The 22,219-nt window shown below is 39.4% G+C and overlaps 2 protein-coding genes across 2 annotated transcripts in view; one reads left to right on the forward strand and one right to left on the reverse strand.

The window, feature by feature from the left end:
• LOC122981346 (nuclear factor 7, ovary-like) overlaps positions 1 to 22,219 on the forward strand; it is a 504,535-nt gene that overhangs the window by 242,624 nt on the left and 239,692 nt on the right. The gene's annotated exons all lie outside the window — the stretch shown is intronic.
• Positions 1,696 to 20,779, reverse strand: LOC122980482 (NLR family CARD domain-containing protein 3-like). Its single transcript, XM_044348533.1, has 10 exons — positions 20,706 to 20,779; positions 16,110 to 16,274; positions 14,460 to 14,624; positions 10,226 to 10,304; positions 9,836 to 10,064; positions 7,871 to 9,668; positions 4,019 to 4,192; positions 3,154 to 3,327; positions 2,788 to 2,834; positions 1,696 to 2,637 (listed from the first exon to the last, which is right to left on the reverse strand). The coding sequence occupies exons 1-10, from the start codon at positions 20,777 to 20,779 to the stop codon at positions 2,075 to 2,077; spliced, it is 3,468 nt and encodes a 1,155-aa protein (XP_044204468.1). The 3' UTR covers positions 1,696 to 2,074.

A 22,219-nucleotide genomic window follows, 5' to 3' on the forward strand; every position in this document is an offset into this window, starting at 1 on the left:
GTTTACATCATGTAGAAACCCAACGTTGTGACATCGGCGAAGGCAAAAGCACCACCGATTACACAGATTACTGCAGCTCTTCCAATAGAGCACATGTACACAAACTTGAGTGTCAGGCCAAATGTTAAATATTGGTTTAAAATGATGGACAGTTACAGTACACACACACTCTGATCATATCTCATAGTAAACAATTTTATTTTAAACAACATGACAGCTTCATCGTTTAACATGCAGATCAATTTGTTTTGAGTTCATATGTACATTATTTATTGCTGATTATTTGATGCTGTCAGCAGGAATGCTGCTGTTCCAATTACAGAATGACAGCATCTGCGGAAGTTTGTACTCCTGAGTCCACTTGCCAAGTCCAAACTTGGTGTACTTGATATTAAGAAAGGCCCTATATCAAATTGTCTTCAGTCAAAGCCCAGTGTAATTCCTGGGGGCTTGGTCACCACGTGTTGCCACTTTCTGTATCTGTCATTTCAGATTAAAAGCCCTCTAGTGTCTCATACATGGTCCAGCCATGTAGATTTTGACCTAGTCTTGTTATTCCACAAGTTCTTCTTCCTTTTCAAAACCTGGTAACCACATCACACACAATGTAAGTTGTAAGTCATTAACCTGTTAACACTGGCTCACCAGCGACCCACTTAAGCCAGTTGTAAGCAGCTCAGCATCACGCAGTGAAGTAATGAGTAAAAGCAATTGGCACAATTTGGCCACTTAGAGACGTCATGGAGAGGTTCTGAGACACCAGTGACACCACAAACTAAAAACTATCTAGCTCCCATAAGGTTAGGCCTAGAGGTCTGGAATTTTATACAGGTGCAGTTGACAAGATGTAGAAGGTATGTGGTGATTTGCATAGTTGTGGCATAAAGTCCTAGTTAAAGTTATTCAAATATGACTCATTATAGATGAGGACCAGAAACACTTTTTTGAGCCATATTTGAACTGATGTAGTTTTGGTTGTGTTTTAGCCACATGCTAAACAAACATTTCCAGAAACTACAAGATGTTACCTTTCACTTGACGGTGTGGAGGTGGATCATTCACCCCATTTACATATGGCATTAACCTGCGATCTATATCAGGATACGTTATCTGGATAAGAAAAAACATGTTAATGCAACTGTTAATGCACTCAGGACGCATTGTGATGGAAATGCAATCATACCAGCCAGATCACATTTGGAGTCAGGCTCGCATTGTGATCAGATCTCAGCAGGTATAAATGCAATCCATACAGTGTGACACCTTCATAAGAAAAAAATGGTTCCAGTAAGGTGAAAGGTCATCTGGCTCCACCTCTTCCTGAAAGTTAAAACAACCTTCATAAAAGCTACAAGTAGTAGCAGTAACTAGAAGTCTTCCCCTGCAAAAAAGTGAATGACGTTCATTCATGGCAGCAGTTTCTGTGGCCACAATATGTTTTTTGACAGGTTGGTCAGCTCCACCCAGTTCATTTGCATATTGGGATCCTATCACAATGTGAGCACAGCTGAAAAAATGTGAATGTATTTTAATACCATGTGTAAATGCAAGAAGCCATTCCATAGATCAGATGGCTATAAAAATGTTTTAGAATAAAACAGTGTCATTAAATAAAGAAAGGAAGACAAAAGGAGGATCTTCATTAAATAGTGTTATTATCATTATTTCCATTTAATAAAATAATCATGAGCCTTATTTAACTTAAATGACATTTTTTTCAAATACTGCATTTCGTCCACCCAACATAGATAATATGTTGAGTGCATTATAATTCTATATATTTAACCAGAAGACAAAACATAAAAGTGTCATCCTTCTGACTGACACTAACATATGAATTAAAATGTGTTTAGCTGAAGTAATCCAGATTGAATAGTTGGAGTTTGTTTGTGTCTCAGCTGCAGGAAGCAGCAGCGTGATGACAGACAGCAGGATAAAGACACTCAGCAGGCGACAACTCATCGTGTTTCACATGAAACCATGTTGGGTTTAGACACTGCATTTACAGCCACAGATATCAGGTTGTTACTAAATAACATGAAAAAGTTTCTCTAACAGCAGGAGACTCTCCCTCCTACAGAGAACACAGTGACACTGAGGAACCAAACTTGTCATGAGACCGAAAGCCAAACCCAGGATACAGAGGCTGAGTGAATGTGGTGTTGAAGGTGTGGAGGTGGATCAGTGAGTCAGAGGAGACTCTGTAGAAGGACAGAGTGCCAGCAGGACAGTCCACATACACTGCTACTCTGTTAGAGACAGAGGAGGAGGAGGAGGAGGACGACGAGGACGAGATGGATGATCCACTGTTATTGTGCCAGACAGAGTAACCACCATCAGAGTACCTCAGACTCCAGGACTGATCATTCCTTCCAAACCCACAGTCATCACTGTCTCCTTTCCTTCTGATTCCTCTGTAAGTCACTGATATGAAAGCCTGTCCTTCCCACTCAACCTCCCAGTAACAGCGACCAGTCAGATCATTGCTACATAGCAGCTGAGGCCACCTGCAGTCAAATCTGTCTGGATGATCTGGATATGACTGCTCCTCCTCCACATACGTCACCTTCCTGTTGTTGTCAGACAGTTTGAGTTTTCTGTTTACTGTGTTTGGATCCAGTGTGAGTTGACAGAAATCTGATGGAGAGAACGTGACACAATACAGCTGCAATTATTGATCTATTTTCTGATGATGACATCATATTTATCCTCAGTATGATGTGAGTGAGTGATGTCACAGTTTGAAGTTTGCTTTGTTTTCATGAATTAAATGAAAAGCACACTTACACTTCCTCAGACCTGGTGTCAACCATTGGCCTCCAGCAGACTGCAGCCTGAAAGGAGGAGGGGGGTCAGAGAAGCACGTTCTCTTTCAGCAAGCAAACATGGACGTTACATTGCTCTAGTCGACTGTTTTATCATTCTGTTCAAATGTGTCGTTGGGCTTTGATAGACTTTTATCAAATCTGAATCCAGTATACCAATCCCTCTGAAACCCTGATTGTATCTAATCAGGTTTAACTTTCTAACATTTACAGGAAACTTAAGTTAGAAATAACAAAAACTCAAAGATTCAGTTGAGATCTGTGATCAGTGCTAACAGAGAAAATGTTTCCAGCTCTTCCTCCTCTTTCAGACATTGTCTCTCCATACCTGAGAGTGTCCAGTCTCCAGCGTGGATCCTCTAGTACAGCAGACAGCATCTTCTCTCCTGAGTCTCCTGGATGATTGTAGCTCACATCCAGCTCTCTCAGATGGGAGGGGTTGGAGCTCAGAGCTGAGGCCAGAGAAGCACAGCCTTCCTCTGTGATCAGACATCCTGAAAGGCTGCAAACACACAAAACACCACACATGTCAGACAGTCAGAGTACTGCTGTGTGCAGTCAGATACAACAACAAACTGTCTCCAAAGTAACTGACTAACTAGAAGATGAACTGAATCAGGAAGTTGAACATCCAGCTAGATGGGAAAAGTCACCAGTTCAGGAATGATTCAGCAGCATGTTTTTACCTCATCATTGTGATCTAAATGTAAAAAAAACAACATTAAAATGTGTTTATGAAAAGTGAAACTTTTGCCAAGAGGAAGAAAGACGACATATTTTTTAGCAGAGTACTGTGTGGACTTTTCAGGTTTGGTATGTTGAAGTTAAACTACACAAAATCAAGGAGCCTCCTGTCGTAAAATGTGACTTCACAGTGGTTCATCAAAGTATCCACCAGACAGAGGCCACAAGTCTGCTCAGCCTGAAACTGATGCTTGAGGAACCCACTGTGAATACTTAGCTGTCAGTGGTGCAATGGTTTTTAGACACATTTGGAAGAAATCTTAATAATTCACAAAAAAAGAGAACACTAAAAATCTGCATGGACAGTAATTATCTACTGCTGGAGTTTAGTAAAAACTGGTTTGACAAGTCATATTAGCAGGGATATTCTTACACAGGTTAAATGTTTATCCTCAAATATCATTCAGATTTAAAATTTTCAGCTATTGAACAGGTTGATTAATTCTGACCTGAGAGTTTCCAGTGCACAGTGTGGACTCCCCAGTCCAGGAGACAACAGCTTAACTCCTGAATCCTGCAGGTTGTTGTTACTCAGTTCAAGCTCTCTCAGACTAGAGGACTGGGAGCTGAGAACTGAGGACAGAGCTGCACAGCTTCTCTCTGAGAGGTTACAGCCACTCAGCCTGAGAGGAAATAAAAAGGAAAAAACAAGTAAGACATTAGTGTGGGAGAGCTGCACAGCAGCTCTTTGTACTTTATTCTTTATTTATTTTGCCCTTTTTTGGTATCTATCTACTTCTGTACTGTTTGTCCTCTAAACTTTGTTTAAACAGCAAAACATACATATTCTTCAAGAGATGTGTGCTTGTGTTTTTCTTTATTGTAACATGTTTCAGTTATTTTATATTATTTTTGAAGTATTAAAATTGATAATGGCAGTTTACATTAGGAATTGTCAAACTGAGTTGGAACCTTTGTTAATTTGAGACTCAACTGCTCGGACATCCTACAAAACCAACTCAAACTTTAGAACATTCACAAAACTTTGAATTTTCAGTTGTCAGATTATGTTGTCATACCTTTTGTACTTTTGGAGCAATTAACATCTAAAGTGAGGGCTTTCACAGCAGTTTTCAGGTCTTACCAGTGTGTCATGTGATCAGGCTGAGTGCAGAGCAGAATTATTTTTAGACCAGAAAAAAAATCTAAATGCGTCTCATTCCCACAGTTTTAATTCCTCAATCACATATTATACCTTAAAATATTGTCACAAGCCTCCTCTCTCACACAATGTAAATACATTTCCCATAGGACTTATAGTTTTTGAGATCTAAACCTTAATTGATAGGGAGTCACTGTCACACTTTCATTGACAACAGTACAATCTGCAGGCTCTCAGTCTCTTCTCTCTCCCACTTCTCAAACTTACAGATTCTCTCTTCCTTCAAACACTTTGTACATGGTATACATCCTAATGCTGTGCATGAGTTTCTCCTGTCACTAATCATGTTCAAATATATGACCCAGAAGCTTGATTTTAAGCAAATCAGTTTTTCCTCAACAAAATGTGAGTTTGCTCTCTGTGTTTGTGGATCCTTGGATGGCTCTGTGGTGAAGTCCCAGTAATGGTCAGCTTCCCTGTTTGATTATAAAGTTCTGGGATCAATACTAGCTCATGGCAGTGCTCCTCATAACATTGCTCTTATGATCAAAGTTGCTTTAGATGTTTATCATATACCATCATTCAATGTGAATCCAGCGCTCTTTAATAATTTTAATATTTAGATTGATATGCATCATAAAAAACAGTGATCTTATCATTAGGTAACAGTATATCTGAATTGTCCCGCAGTTTAAGCTCATGCCACTTCCTTGCTCCTTTTAGATCCAAAGTTTGTGAGTTCAAAGCCATCTAAGGGCACCACTTAGTAGAGTTGAAGGTGAAAAAATGCAGATGTACACAGGTGCTGCCAATCTGCTGAGTGAGACTGCGAAACACATTCCTTTTAATAAGACCCCTCTCCCTCTCTGTGTTTTTAACTGTTAGTCACCTCAAACCTTCAAGGGGATGTATTATGCTCATTTCCAGCTCCATATTTTTATTCTTGGACCCCACTAGGGTAGCTTTGCATGACTCACAGTTCAAAAAACACCTTATATATCTTATACTGGCCCTTTATGCAGCCCCTCAGTTCAGCCTGTCTGAAACGGGCCGTTTTAACTCCTGTCTCTTTGAGCCCCCCTCCCAATGAGCCCATTCTATTCTGTTTGGCCAGCTTCAGGAAGCCTGCCGAGGGGCAGCCATATCCAGGGCCAGCTCAAGGCATAGGCCATATAGGCAGTCACCTAGAGCGCCACCTTGTCTTGTGGGTGCCCTTCCTCATTTTCTGCCTTAGGATAAAAAATGAACAAATGTACAAAGAAAAATAGAAATACACTTTGCACCCCTGTTCCTCACAATTTTCCATCTGCTCTGCACCTGTACTGTGCACACTGAAACAGAGGGACGATGCATCACAGACAAAGTCTGTGACGAGATATCAAGAGGCAGATATTCACATTTATTTAATTATGAAAAGGTCCAAACCTTCAGGTGCACAAGGAAGAAAAGGGAGAAAAGAGGAGGAGGAAAAGAAAGCCCAATACAGAGGTATGTTATCTTATGTTAACATTAAAATGCCATTTTGTGTGTAACGTTAGACATTTGATTTGTAGCAGCGAAAGCTAATGCTAGACAATGATGCTTTGATAGCTAATGGACTCAGATAACATTACAGATTGAAGGATATGAGACTGAATGGTAGTCAGAAGCTATCTATCTGGATAACTGCTCCAACCTACAATGTAAGGCATTGTGCTGAAATTTCACTGACCAATATCAGTGATAATGACTCCTGCAGACACTATCAATTGGAACATATCCTGAAGTATGTGAGTCCATCAAGGCAGCACCTATAGATCCTGCCAGCCCTGTCTGATATGGTGAGGACAGAGTTAGTCAGCAGAGGCCATATTATATTAACTATATTCAATATTAACAATATTCAATAACTCCTAACCCTTTTCCCCAAACTATGTGTTGTAGTATAACCAACAGCAGACCATTAATGTGTGAAGTGATTTTAGGAACACTACACTGTATAAGAGTGAAGTTATTGAATATTGTTTAAAGTATGTCTTTTCGGTGTTGCACTTTGTAGACAGTCCCTGTGCACTCGCCTCACAGTTGGCTGTACATAGAAAATAATGTTATTTGTCCAGCTCAGAGGACAGATTGTTTTGGTGAAATTAAGGTTGTAGCTCATTGTCTACCTTAGAGGCCTTGTTTCTATTTTAACACTGTTTTGCTTATGAGTTATTGATGTGTTCATCACTCTGAAGCGTCCTCTGGAAACACTTTTGTTGTGTTGTGGTATTTCTAGCATTTTGTTAATGTGTTCTGTTGTGCTATTTGCAGCACCTTTTCTAAATGTTGTTGCATGTGTTGTCAAATTGATGAGGAGGTTTTCTTAATTGGATTTTGTTTTGTCTATTTGCATGTGTTTTATTAACCTGCAGCGTGTTTGACCTTGTCAGTCACCGTACTTACCTCATTAATTGACACTTTAGACACATTTAATATGAACATCCAACATTGTGACATCATTTGTATGACTGAAAATGTTCTCACAAACACAAGCAAACAATACATACAAAAACATAACATACTGGCATGCACAAACACATATACACAATTTTCAAGAAATGTTTTTGCTTTCTTTGTTTATTGTGTACCATCTTGCTGTGCAACTTCAGCTCCCCTTTATTATTATTATAAGAATGTCAGAGCTATGACCCTCATTTTCTTTGCAATTAAAAGTTTAAATATGAAAATCTGATCTTGCTTACTATGTAACATGTTGGCTCAGTATAGCATAACTGTCTTACAAACATTAGATCGCAGTTTTGATTCCACCTACAATTCTGTTGTCTTTAATAAAATGAAACTTGGTGCACAAGTTCTCCATGAGAATGTACATAAAATTTTGAAGCATAGCACCAATAACCCCACCTTGTGGCCATTAGTAAAACACCACCATACTACAAATTAACTATCATGTATCTTTAATGTAATATCTTATGGTTACCAAATTCAGCAAAGTTGTATGGATGGGGATGCTGAATAGTTCTGTAGCATTTGATAAAAATTTCACTTGTAAGTGACGCTAAAAGATTTTTAAAACTTGCTGCTGGAGCAGTAGCTTAGCTTTCACATGCATTTTCTCCAGGAAATGCACATTCTAGTTTATTTTTCTGTCCTGTTGAAAAGACAGCAGAGTATTTAAATAATGATAAATAAATCCAACTATCTGTGTACTTACAGAGCTTTGTTGGAGGCTTTGACCACTGGCAGCAACCTCAGAAGAGCCTCCTCTGAAGCAGAGTATTTCTTCAGGTCAAACACGTCCAGATCTTTTTCTGATGACAGTAAGATGAAGACCAAAGCTGACCACTGAGCAGGAGACAGTTTATCTGTGGAGAGACTTCCTGAACTCAGGGACTGTTGGATCTCCTCCACTAGAGAATGATCATGCAGTTCATTTAGACAGTGGAACAGATTGATGCTTCTCTCTGCAGACAGATTCTCACTGAGCTTCTTCTTGATGCACTTGACTGTTTCCTGATTGGTCTGTGAGCTACTTCCTGTCTGTGTCAGCAGACCTCGTAGGAGAGTCTGATTGGTCTGCAGTGAAAGACCCAGGAGGAAGCGGAGGAACAAGTCCAGGTGTCCATTTGGACTCTTCAGGGCCTCGTCCACAGCACTCTGGTGGAGATGTGCCATTGCAGATTCTTGTTTAGTTTCAGACTTCTGAGATGTTGTTTGTTCTTCTGCCAGCAGATTGACTCCAGAGTTGATGAATGTCAGATGAACATGAAGAGCAGCCAGAAACTCCTGAACACTCAGATGGATGAAGCAGAACACCTTGTCCTGGTACAGCCCTCTCTCCTCTTTAAAGACCTGTGTGAACACTCCTGAGTACACTGAGGCTGCTCTGATATCGATGCCACACTCTGTAAGGTCTGATTCATAGAAGATCAGGTTGCCTTTCTGCAGCTGCTCAAAAGCCAGTTTTCCCAGAGACTCAATCATCTTCCTGCTCTCTGGAGTCCAGTGTGGATCTGTCTCAGCTCCTCCATCATACTTGATGTTCTTCAGTTTGGACTGAACCACCAGGAAGTGGATGTACATCTTAGTCAGGGTTTTGGGCAACTCTCCTTCATCTCTGCTTTTCAACACATTCTCCAGAACTGTAGCAGTGATCCAGCAGAAGACTGGCATGTGGCACATGATGTGGAGGCTTTGTGATGTCTTGATGTGGGAGATGATTGTGCTGGCCTGCTTCTCATCTCTGAATCTCTTCCTGAAGTACTCCTTCTTCTGTGGGTCAGTGAACCCTCTGACCTCTGTCACCATGTCAACACACTCAGGAGGGATCTGATTGGCTGCTGCAGGTCGTGTGGTTATCCAGAGGCGTGCAGAGGGAAGCAGTTTCCCCCTGATGAGGTTTGTCAGCAGCACATCCACTGAGGTGGACTCTGTAACATCAGTCAGGATCTCATTGTTGTGGAAGTCAAGAGGAAGTCGACACTCATCCAAACCGTCAAAGATGAACACAACCTGGAGCTCTTCAAACCTGCAGATTCCTGCTTCTTTGGTTTCAGTAAAGAAGTGATGAACAAGTTCCACCAAGCTGTACTTTTTCTCTTTCAGCACATTCAGCTCCCTGAAAGTGAATGGAAATGTGAAGTGTATGTCGTGGTTGGCTTTGTCTTCAGCCCAGTCCAGAGTGAACTTCTGTGTTAAGACCGTTTTCCCAATGCCAGCCACTCCCTTTGTCATCACTGTTCTGATTGGTTCATCTCTTCCAGGTGAGGCTTTAAAGATGTCTTCATGTCTGATTGTTCTTTCTGGTCTGTCTGGTTTCCTGGATGCTGTTTCAATCTGTCTGAACTCATGTTCATTATTGACCTCTGCAGTCCCTCCCTCTGTGATGTAGAGCTCTGTGTAGATCTGATTCAGAAGGGTTGGGTTTCCTGCTTTAGCAATCCCCTCAAACATGCACTGGAACCTCTTCTTCAGGTTAGACTTGAGTTTAGACGGACAAACTGCAGGACTTCCTGAATGAATACACAAGAAATAAGATCATTTATTTATTCATAAAGAAAATCTGGCAGTTTAATTCACCTAAGGAATGCACATATGAATATCTTTTCCACCATCTCTTGACACATCAGTAAATGTCTCATTTATCCAGCATGTTAAATCTTTATAGAAATCCTCTTACTGCTCTGCAGACGATCAGCCAGCCGCTTCTGCTTCATTCTCCTCAGGAAGTGCAGTGTGATCTTCAGAAATGCCTCTCTGTTGCTCCTCCTCTGCTCTTCCTCCCCATCATTCAACACTTCCTCATCCTCCCTCTGACTCTCTAAGCATTCTGGGTAATCTGAACTCAGATCCCTCTGCATCTTCTTCAGCTCGTTCTTCACAAAACTGACAATGTTCTCCTCCAGCCGCTGGAACAGAATACTATATGAATGACACAATCAAACTAAAATCATGAAGCAAACATCAGATCCATGTTGGACAGACTGACAATCCACTGGTCTACAAAGTGCAGCATGGAGATGATTGTGAACAGAATAGGTGTAAAAGTAGTTGTTGTACATGTACAGACCATAAATATGGAGTCCAGGTTTGTGTGATGTTGCTGGGCAGACTGACCACTGGGAACCTCTGAGCTCTCCTGGTCCACTCTGTGGAGGAATCATGAGGAACATAAGATTATTTTTGCACTATAGACTGTACACAGTTTTGGGCTTGTTACAGTGTTTGCTTTCTCTCATTATTTATTTCAGTGAAAACCAGTTGTAAACACTAATGTAAGCTGTGATAAGACACTCTGTCAGAAGAGATGACTGACTAACATATCTCATGAAGAAGTGTCAGAACAAGTCCATCTGGTTTAATAATCAGGTCGAAGTACCCATTGACCACTCATTCTTCAGGAAAGAACAGCTGAGTTCAGGGTAGTATGGACTAATGGATATTTATAGGAACACTGGCTATCTTAAAGCATCCCTACTCTGGAGTGGGAAGAGTTCTTGCAGCCAGTTTAGGATTCTTCCAGTAAAAGTCTGGTTTATGTTCTCATAAATATCGCAAGGTGACTGATAGTTGGAACACTTCAAGGCTTGTGTCATTACCAAACTCTCCTGATTGAAACATCAGTATAAAAGATGAAAAACTGAATATAAAATCAGAGGGAGAAAAGTTAATGTTACAGAGTTAAGTTTATGAATGTAATGTAATTTAATGTAAGTTCATTTTATGTAGTTAAGTTAAAGTTAACTACATCTCCCAAGGTAAATTCCACTAATGAACATCCAATCACAGAGCTTCACATTCTGTTGGGTGCTCCTGCTAAAGGCAGGCAAAAGCTAAAGATGGCATTTTGAAGAAACCTGATAAAATATCGAACAGTTTAAATTAGTTCACTTTCATGTTCTGGATCAGTTTGGAATATATTTGGGTTCCCGTGTAAAGTGTGTGAGCATCTAAAGGGAAGTAGAGAAATTACATGATCCCCAGGTCAAGAAGGGATTAGGAGGCCATTAACCTCCCAGATACGCAAAACAGTACAGGTCAATATGGCCGGCATGTAATGGTATACACCACCTTTCCTTTGAGCAAGGAACACACCCATACCAAATGCTCCAACAGAAGCCATGATGGCCAAATCTAAGAGAGATTATGTTTTTGTAATCCAGCAGAGGCAGAGCCCTACAATACTGACGGAGCTGCACTGGAGCAGTCATGCTACAAAGCAAACCCAAGATGTATAAAAACAATACAAAGAGTCTTGGTTTATTCTTCATAACAGGGTGACTGATTTTGGGCAGAGAGTTGTATTCAACTGCTCCCCCTCCTATCATGGCTAAACTTAGAAGTTTAGGCAGTTTCTGCTGCCTGGACCCTCACTGTGAGCATCCTGCTTGATGTACTGCTGCACTTTAGGGTGCATACTACAGTTAGCAGCAGAGATGTCAAAGATGTGTTCCATCAGAACGAATTGCTGCCAGAGGACAAACCTCTTTAATGGTTCCTATGGAGCAACATGCAGCAAGATGTCCAGCCAATTATGTATGAATGACAAGTTCTTCATTTTGGAACAACCAGCTCACCACTCTACACATTTGACCACAGTCAACCAGGGGAAGATCTGCGAGAAACAATGAAGAAGCACTTTTACATGGACAACTATCTACAGAGTTTTGCTTCTCCCAAGGATGCTAAGAGTTGAAAGAGTGCTGTAATGATTAAACAAGCTCCTGAAAGAAAGAGGATCTGATCTGAAGCAGTAGGTGAGTAATGACCCCAATGTGATTAGTCACCTTCTAAGAGGGATTGGACCAGAAAGTAATGAGCTATACTCAACCTTACCAGACAGACCCTCAAGAACTGGCCCTGGGGCTGAGATGGATTCTCCAGTCAGACACAGTTATGTACAATGGAGTCTTTACTACCTACAGTGAGGGACATTAACCAACTGTTGGCAAGCCAATATGATTGATCCATCAGGTTTCCTCATTCTTTTCATTACAAAGTTCTAGTGCAGCTGCTGTGGACGAAACAGAGACTGTGATGATCCACTATTGCGAAGTGACATTTGGAGGCCTGGAGAACCTGGGAAGGAGAACTGCCACACCTGGACAAGGTCAGCCTGCCATGGTGCTGTGTAGGCCTACAAATTTCACAGCCATCCCAATCTGACTAACCAGCTATCTAACAAGTTTAAAGCCCATATAACATTCTTCATGGCAATGAAAACTGAGGCTCATGGGTATTGTAGTATTGAGAGCCATTTACCAAACGGAGGAACAAAGTTGAAATAATTCAAACTGATGGTCAGAACATAAACATATAGTATACTGTATTTTCTCTAATAGTGGCTGGTCAATTAAAAACCGGGGGTGTGGCCGGGGGTGTGGTCGACACGAACAAATAAAGACCGGCCCCAAATACAGGCCAGGGAGGGAAAAAACAAGGATGGATTGAGACCGTATTCAGACCAAATCAGGTGTTGCGCACCACTGCAGGGTTGTACGGTGGTGTGCAGGGGTGTGGTGTGTTTATTTGTGCTCTAGAAAGTAACCGCTGTGAAACAATTAGATATTTTTTTATTGATCTGATTCACTGCTTTCTTACCAGCTCCATCTCTTCATTCACTCTCTAGCCCCCTCTCCCTCTTTTTCTCTCATCTTTTTTTAAAATGAGTTGGGAAACCGACAGCAAAGCCTAACTTTTCCTTTTAACGTTATCAAATGAAAGAAAATGTCCGCCCCGCTCCTCTTGGTGCCTGTTATAATGTGACTGTGGTTTGTAGGAATGTGCAAGTGCCACAAGATGGCGGTAGCTATATTTGAAGTACCATATAGGACCTGTACAAGTGTCAGTGACTAGATTTTCCATAACACCAATTCTACAACACTGTAGAGAGTGAACATGGCACCCACCAGACGGAAGTTTGACATCAAATTCAAAGAGAGTTTTACAATATGCAGAGGAAAATTAAAGAGCGAAAGCTGCAAGACCTTTTGACACTGACCCGAAAAGAATCAGATACTGGAAAAAACAGTAGCGTGAGCTGCTGTTAACTGACAAGAGGAGAGCACAGCTAGCTGGAGGTGGGAGGAAGAAAGTTAGCTTGGAGCTGGAGAGACAGCTGATTGATATTTGATATTTGATATTTGACTGTGCTGTTAACTGGCTATTAATGTTTATATCCAGCGTAACGTTACCTCAGATTTGTTTAGTTTTTATGTGACACTGGCCATATTTCCCCCCCAGTACTTGACCAGTCATACTTCACACAAGTTATATTGAAATGTTTGTGTAATGTTTCACGATAAAAGTCGGGAAATTAAGGCTTTTTATTTGATTAATAGCATAATGCATAATGCAGTAACAAAAATTTAACAGAGCAAACGGAAGCAGATCAGAAAACAGGGAGGCCTCATACTAAAATATGAGCAAATATACTTATCAAATGGAGGGGATTAGAAATAAAGGCCTCTCTCTAATATAAGGCCTGGTGCCCTCTGCAGTTGAGGTAAATAAAGACCCCGGCAACTATTAGAGAAAATACGGTAGTTACATTATCTTGGAGACTGATGTGTTTCTGTATTGATGAACACTGAGGAGATCATTGTGGCAGGTTGTCCACTAATTGCAGGGTTGGCGGTTCAATCCCCTCCTGTCCACATGTTGAAGTGTCTTTAAGCAAGACACTGAACCCCAAATTGCTCCAAATGGTCATGAAGCACCTTGCATTATAGCTCGCTGTCATTAGTGTGTGATTGTGTGTTTGGATGCGTGAATCAGAAGCAAAATGTAAAACACTTTGGATAAAAGCACAATATTAACTCAGTCCATCCATCACTAAAGGTGCAACGTGTAAGAATTGGCCACATAGTTCAAACAAAAAAGGGGGCACCATAGCACCAGAGAGCCGAAAGCACAGTCCCCCCTTCACATTTTGTTGATACATTTAGTTAATTTTTGAATGTTTGAAACAAAAATTCTGGCCAAATCTTACACATTGCACATTTAAAGGAAAACTTTCAGTGGGGAAAATACTTTTGGGAAATTCCTTACACTTCACAACTATTCCACCAGTTACGTATTACCGTATTAATAGAATACTGTCACTGCAATCATATCTGTCCATACATGTTACCATTTACGTATTTTTGTGCACTTAACATTTAACAGGTGACACAATAATTTTTCGTTTCAGACAGAAAATGGTGGATTAGTTTGACCAGTTTTCTTCATAGAGTTGTTGAATATCAGTAGTAGAAGTGCAGTTATACTGGGCAGCTGTCCTTTTACATTCATTTACAGCTTACCTGATTGCAGCAGAAGGTTGTTGTCCTTTAAAATCATCGAAGCGACCCTTTGACCAGTCACTCTTCATAGACACACAGCTGGGTTCAGATCCAGGTTCACGTCCAGGTTCACGTTCAGATTCAGGTTGACGCTCAGGTCCAGAGGAGTCTGGTCTCTGATGGATTCTGGAAGAAGACCAGCAGAGAGAAAATTCACTGTTAACTATTCAGCTTCAGTAACAGTTCATTAACATGAACTGTGCTCCATCCTACAGGATCATTGTAGACCAACAGGAGCACTGAAGCCAGCTGTACATCTAACTGACCACTAGGGAGAGCTCATTGGTTACCAAACCATTAATGTAAAACACTGCCAATATTGTGTGTATCCATGGTTACCGTAGTCATTGATTTCACTGAGTTATAAAATGATTAAAAAATAATTCAAAACACTCTGGTCAACAGATGCCTCAATAAACATGAATTATAATCCTTCATAAAACAACTTGAGTATCAAAGTCCGGTATCAGAGTGAAATACTACATTTATACCAGACTCTCATCTGAAGATTCTACTTTTATAGTTTTATTATGAGTCAATGTTTCACTGCAAATATGCTCAGAGGCCACTTTATTAGGAACAATCTAATGCAATCAAATACAACAGCTCTGTCATAAATTCTACTTTTGCAAAGCTTCTACATTTTCAGTTTTTGTTGACATTGATAATTCTACTTTATGTTTATTACTGAGGTCATAGTGGGTGGTGGTGGTGTACTGGAGTGCAGTATATTGAAAAGTGTTCCTAATATTCAGCTCTCCTCATGTTAATGGCGTGGAAAAAATGTTAGAAACACTTATACATATATAGCACTCCAGTACACCACCATCACCCACTATTACGTCTGGTAGTACCATCGGGGCCTGGTACGAAATCAGGATCCAGACTCTTCTGGTTTGTGCTTCCTTGATGGTGGATGAGTTACTCGTCTCCATAAAGTGCGTTCGACTAACGACTGAAACTCAGCTCTTCTGTAAACACCTCAACACTTGAGCCCCTTCACCCTTTTAGCACTTTTTGTTGATTGTTGTACTACTTTCTTGTTGTTTATGGTATTTCTTAATGTACCCATCTATTCCCAGTCATTTCTTACTTTAATTATGTAAAAAAACAAACAAAAAAACTTTTATCTAACACTCTTTCTCATTTCACTTGTATCTGGTCAGCTACTTCAGAATTTGTACCATGGCTCTTTCTGAGTCACTGTCCTCTAATGTTTGATTGTCTTTCCTCCCTTGTAAGTCACTTTGGATAAAAGCATCTGCCAAATGACGAAATGTATATGTAATGCAATAGATGGATTGGTCCTCAGGGACACACAGCTGGGTACAGAGAAGTCTGGAATCTGCTGCTGGAAACTTTTCAACCAACAAGCTATCACAACAAGAAACAATCAGCAGAATCACATCTATCAGTCATTATTTGTCCATGTTCATACATACACATACCGTAGCTTGTGCATATAAAAGGTGATACAATCATTTCATGTTTCAGACAGAAAATGGTGGATTAGTTTGACCAGTTTTCTTCATAGAGTTGTTAAATAGAGTAGCAGTAGTAGAAGTGCAGTTATACTGGGCGGCTGTCCTTTTACATTCATTTACAGCTTACTTAATTGCAGCAGAGGGTTGTTGTCCTTTAAAATCATCAAAGCGACCCTTTGACCAGTCACTCTTCATAGACACACAGCTGGGTTCAGATCCAGGTTCAGATTCAGGTTCAGGCTCAGGTTTAGGTTCATACTCAGGTTCAGAGGAGTCTGGTCTCGGATGGATCCTGGTAGACAGAGAGGAAGACCAGCAGGGAGAAAATTCACTGTTTACTCTTCAGCCTCAGTAACTGTTGGAGAAACTAGGAACTATCAACAAGAAACGGATCAGCACAGTAAAGTTGAATAAAGTTTGATCCTCTTCACGCTGATGGATTTCTGCTCTCCTCACTCTGCCTGACTGATGAAGAAACTCTGTCACACATTAACATGAACTGTGCTCCATCCTACAGGATTATTGTAGACCAAAAGGAACACTGAGGCCAGCTGTACATCTCACTAACCACTAGGGGGAGCTCACTGGTTAATGTAAAACACTGCCTATACTGTGTGCATCATAGTAACCATAGTCCTTGATTCCACTGAGTTATAAAATGATTAAAAAAAGATTACCACTCTATCAAAGCACTTTGACCAACAAATGCCTCAATAAACATGAATTATGAGTTAATCCTTCATAAAACAACTCGAGTATCAAAGTCCAAACTGAAGTCAGGTTTCTGTATCAGGAATCTACTTTTATAGTTTTGTTATTATTCAATGTTTAACTGAAACACAGAGTCAGACTGAACAGTGAGGGTGAAACAGTATCAACTGTAATTTGAAGTGTTGAGTGTAATACCTTTCCATGTTGCTAACCTGCAGCACCTGATAAAGACAGAGAGACAGGTTCATTATTATTCTTCAGTCTGAGAGAAAAGTATTGAGTTGAGTATTTGCTATTGGATGAACTTTGTGTGATGTTGATTGGACTTAGATCATGGAAAAAACATTAGAGATTGTAATGAAGAGAATTCAAATCAAACAAAGACAAGAAATCAGTGATGAAATGATGAGAGTCTTCCTCTGTTCTACAAGTCAACACACCAACAAAGAGCAGCTTGTTTGTGATGAAGAGGAAACATCAGAGAAGAAAATTCAAACCAAACAAAGTTCCACTTACTCAACTTCTTCCCATGAACGTGGTCTCTCTGCAGATCTCTGCTGTCTGGACCAGGTCTGTTTAGAAAAAGAGCTTTATTCATCTGAGAGCTTCATCAGTCCTCTGTGTCGGCAGGCTGCTGTCACACTGAAAAACTAAATCCGGACACCAATAAAACCATAAACCAGTTGGAACCTGCAGCTCAAAGCTCAAAGATCAGCTGCTTTAATCAGCTGTTTTTAATAACACATATGTGATCTACAGCCGCCTTCCTGCTCCGACTCTAACATGCTGTAAAAACCTCAGTACAAATAAACCTCCTGATCACTGACAACAAACATCAACCTTTGTTTATGTTGAATATGTGAATTCAGACTGCAAAGAATAAAATGTAGATTTGATGGAGGCGCTCAGGAATCAGTTCCTCTATTTACAGTCTGCTATACGAAGTCAGAGCATAATAACCAGTAAGAGAGAGAGAGCTGCTGTGTGTCACCTGTCACATTTTGTGGCCTGATTAAGAGTCTCCGTCATGATGATCTCCTCACAGTGAAGTGTCTCAGAAATGACTGATTTTACAGCTCAGGTTGTGTTCAGGTAAATGCATTATAGGGTACACTATGTGTCCTGGTGCATCACACCACATATTTCACAGATTCAGTGTTAATTATTTTAACATTAAGGGAATAATGTTGACAGCACAAACTCAGCAGAGGAAAGAAAGACTTCTCAGTGACCTATCAGGGGGAAAGAAGTTGATATCAGGAGGTGTAAAGCAACAAATCAACATTTACTCCAATGAAGTCCAGCTGTTTCCCATTATAGTTAATACTAAAATACAAGGACAAACTAAAAACTTTATCCAAAACTTCAACCCAGCATCAGAGAACAATTATTACCTACAATAAAACTAAGTCACATGACTGCTATGATTAAAAACTCATTACAACAACAGAATTTAATTAAATAAATGAAAATAAAAATACAATTTCAAATGAAATCTTGCAAAGTGTAAGCATATTTTATGATAAACTGTAGACTAATAAGATTATAGAGAAGGTTCATTAACTTTTTAAATGCTTCAAACACAGGAACTTATCTATGTAAAAAATAATTTATTAGCAAAATTATATTCTTCACAAGATATTCATCTTTTTGCATAAATATTCCAAAAACCGTCATAGTATATTATACAGCTGAAATATATTTATTTATATTTTTAGAGCACAGCCATGAACACAAATTTTTCCAACGGGATGAATAAAATGTACCACCATGTATTTAAAAAGGTGATTTAATGATTCTGTCAAAATGTTCAAATATTTTGTTCAATATTAAATTTCAGGTTAAAGTTCATGAAATGGATTTAATCTGTTAATTGTTTAAAAATTCACTTCTGTTGCTTTTCAGGAAATGTTGAATATTTGGTCACAACTGTGAAGTGCTCAGAGTTGAAAAAAAGGAAAACAGAAGAGAAGCAGAGGGGGAAAGAGGAGGAGACGAGGAGCCTCAACACATGTTTAGCTTTAATATTATCACATGTGACTCACTTACAGCTGGTTTGTCTTTGATATCATAACTGGAAACACTTTTCAATGAGCTGATGATCCTTTCCAGGAATAATTATTGATTAATAATCATTACAGTTATACTGTAATGATACTGTGGAGTATTATTCTTCGTTGATAAAGCTTTGGCACTCTCTGGTGATGAAAAGATACTGCATGCTGTCAGTCAATGAATACAGATTACATTACATGTAATTCAACTGCTATAAATGCAAAGATCAGATCCTTTGTTAGAACTTCTCAGTTATCTGAAAATAAACCTTCAAAATACTAAATACTAATACACTAAGACACACAGAGCCAATTTTACTGATGTTCATTGTCTTTTCACAGACATTTTCAGTTATCTTTTAGGTGTTGATATTCAAAATTCATAAAATCCTTAAAACTCCAGACTTAGCACTGTTTGGCTCATGATGGGCAGTTTTAAAAAGGATCAAATTAATGCAGCAGAAAAAGAGATAACCTCTTTAATCCTCTTTATTCCACAAGTTCTTCTTCCTTTGATCTCATATTCAAATATTAGCGGAGAGCAGGGACAGTTGTAACATTTTTTGCGATTTTCCCAATAAATCAAAAACCATTGGAACTGGAACAGTCCATTTGCTATATTATAAACTGCAATGTGTCAACTAGTGAAACAATGTATTTAAGTGGTTTTATGAAATATGTACAGGTTGCAAAATTGATTTAAATACAGTCACTCCACTGTTACAACTGTCCCAGTGTACAGGGACGGTTGTAAAATGTCAAAAATATACATAATTAACCAATCAAATACTCAAAATGAAAAAGATTATTTCTCATTCATGTTATTGTGACTATTCATTTCTTTTTAAAAAAAAATAATAAATACCTTTTTTCACACTACATGACAGAAAAAGAGTGGAAGCCATCAAATTATAATGCAAGAAAATTATTTAATGGTCCTCAAAAAAGTTTAAACATGAAATCAAAATGGATTAGTTTGAGGACAAGCTCAGAATAAAACCTCTGGATGTCCTTCTGTTATAACACTGTGACTCTGTGCACAAGACAGCTGTCAGTTTGTTAGAGCAACTCCTGCGTTGAAATGTTTATTGCACATAATGTGTAATCTCATTGCACATTACTGTGTAATTGGTATGAAGCTTCAGACATGTAGGATCAATGAATAATGATCTCTTTTACTCATGTGATTGGTCCACTGATGGAACATCATTCCTATAATGTTGGAGATTATATGTTAATATTTCTGAGTGAGCAGCATCACTGAATGCTGTTGACCCAAGATACAAATAGACGTCTGAACATTTATCTACTGTATTTTATCCTTTACATCTTTTCAAGTGCAAATCACCAAACACATTATTACTGATCAGACTGTGACAGTCACGTCTCTGTGTCTTTGATATATATATGGTTTAAATCTTTAACTATATTTTTCATCTTCAGTTGCTGCTTCCTGTGTTTTGTCTGTCAGATTAAAGCTGAACAAATATATTTAAAATGTAATGTAGCTGCAGCCTGATACACAGTCAGATTCCACTTTATCATCATTAAGGAAATGTAAGTCTGATATTAATCCTGAATTAGTGGACGACACTGAATAAAACGTTGTTGACACTTTTCCCACTCTGACTCAGGCTCTTTTTTTTGGAAATAAATGTGCATGGATGTGGAAATCTATCTTTGCCACGACTGTCAGAGAAATTGAAACTAAATGTGAACAGAAACAACCAGAGAGAGGCGTGCGTGTGAGTGTGAGATTACATTAATCATTCCTGTAACCGAATTTGGGTCCAGAAAGCAGGACTAGTTAAGACTGGTGTTTGAGAATTTCCAGCAGATAACTTTATATGGCAGTTATTGTGGTAATATTAAAAATGTTATCTGGGTGTGCTGTAACAAGGTGACTGTGGTCAGGGAGGGGAGCTGCTGTGGACCCTAATTAGAATAAGTGGCTACACCTGTGCCTGATGAGGATGGGGAGGCACTCAGTATCTGGGTAGCGGCACTTGGTGCTGACAGCCAAGCCTAGCATTGGGCCCACTGTGAATCTTACGTATGCCCAGGACAAGATGATCTCAATGGCCCACAGCAGGGGAATGGGATTGTTTAAGGGACTGTTTGTATGCAGCCTGTGTACGCCCTTATAATACTGGTTGCGTTGCACTGAAGTTTGATGAGTATGTGCAGTGCATTTTCCTGCGTGCGGTGCCCTAAAGGGATGTGGTGCCCATGGGAGTCAACTGTGGTGTGATAAATATTGGCTTGATGCCCATACAGTCGTTATCAGCCTTCAAGGGTGGCATCTGAGATGTAAGATAGGACTTAGACTTTCTCTAGTCATCCTGTGTATATCTGGTTGGCCATGCAGGAATTTGTTATAATAAAGGTTTATCTCCTGGTATTACCTCTTCATTTTGATGTTTAATTACAGAAAGATTCAAGGCTTTAATTCAAATTTTAAACAATATTAGTCATAGAAATACAGAGACTTAAAAACCTAAGTTAAATATTATGTGAGTTCCTGCATTGTTACTGGTGTTACTGTTATTTACATTTGGTTCTAAAATATTTTTTCACTGTTTCCACACTTAAATTGTTGAATGTTTACTTGCTAACTACATTAACAAAAGTATTTTTGATTATGCCTCTTGAGGGGGTAAATTTGATTAATATTTTTTGTCAGAAATACAGTTGAATACCATTCAAATCCGTCCCACTTACACTACCAACCATCCTCAAGTACAACAATTAATAACAATTAATAATCTCCCCAAATTTTACCAGTGCAGATTATTAATAAGTCTAGACTCAAGTAGATCCTGTGTTGTACTACTCTGTGATATTGTGATTGTGACTCTGCAGCATCTGAAGGCAGAAGGACTGATATGTTGATTAATCCGCATCCTCTGAGAAGTGCCGCACCAGAGCGCAGTTACACACAGTCGTTCACTGTGTTTACCTTCATTAAATCACCTGAAAACGACACCAGGCTGCTACAGAATAACCACACACACTCTACACAGAGTATTCAGCATTTCATGAAGGAAATGTCAGGCTAGCAGGGCTCATTGGCCTCTTTTCCAACTCTCTTTCATCCTTGAAACATGTTGCAGTGTTGTAAATATTGCTGAAATAGCATCGGTCTGATATAATCATAAATGGTTTCATCAAATCAATTTCTTTTTTTTAAATTTCTATTGCTATTATAGTATCTAACTGATGAAAAAACTACCCCATATGTGTGTGGCTGCAGATTTGTGGTGATGTGTGTGTGATGTGCTATGAGAGCAGTGATGTGAGAGAGTATTTAATAATCACCACATCCACTGATCTACCTTCATCCAGTCCTTTTGTATGTTATGGTGCTGCACACACATGAACCAAAATAGTAGGTTTCCATAGAGATGCCCACACAGTCTGTGCGTCTAAGACCTACCACACTGCACTTGGCATTAATTATTCAAATTTCAAC

This window comes from Thunnus albacares, chromosome 4 (assembly GCF_914725855.1).
Source record: "Thunnus albacares chromosome 4, fThuAlb1.1, whole genome shotgun sequence".
Lineage (NCBI taxonomy): Eukaryota > Metazoa > Chordata > Actinopteri > Scombriformes > Scombridae > Thunnus > Thunnus albacares.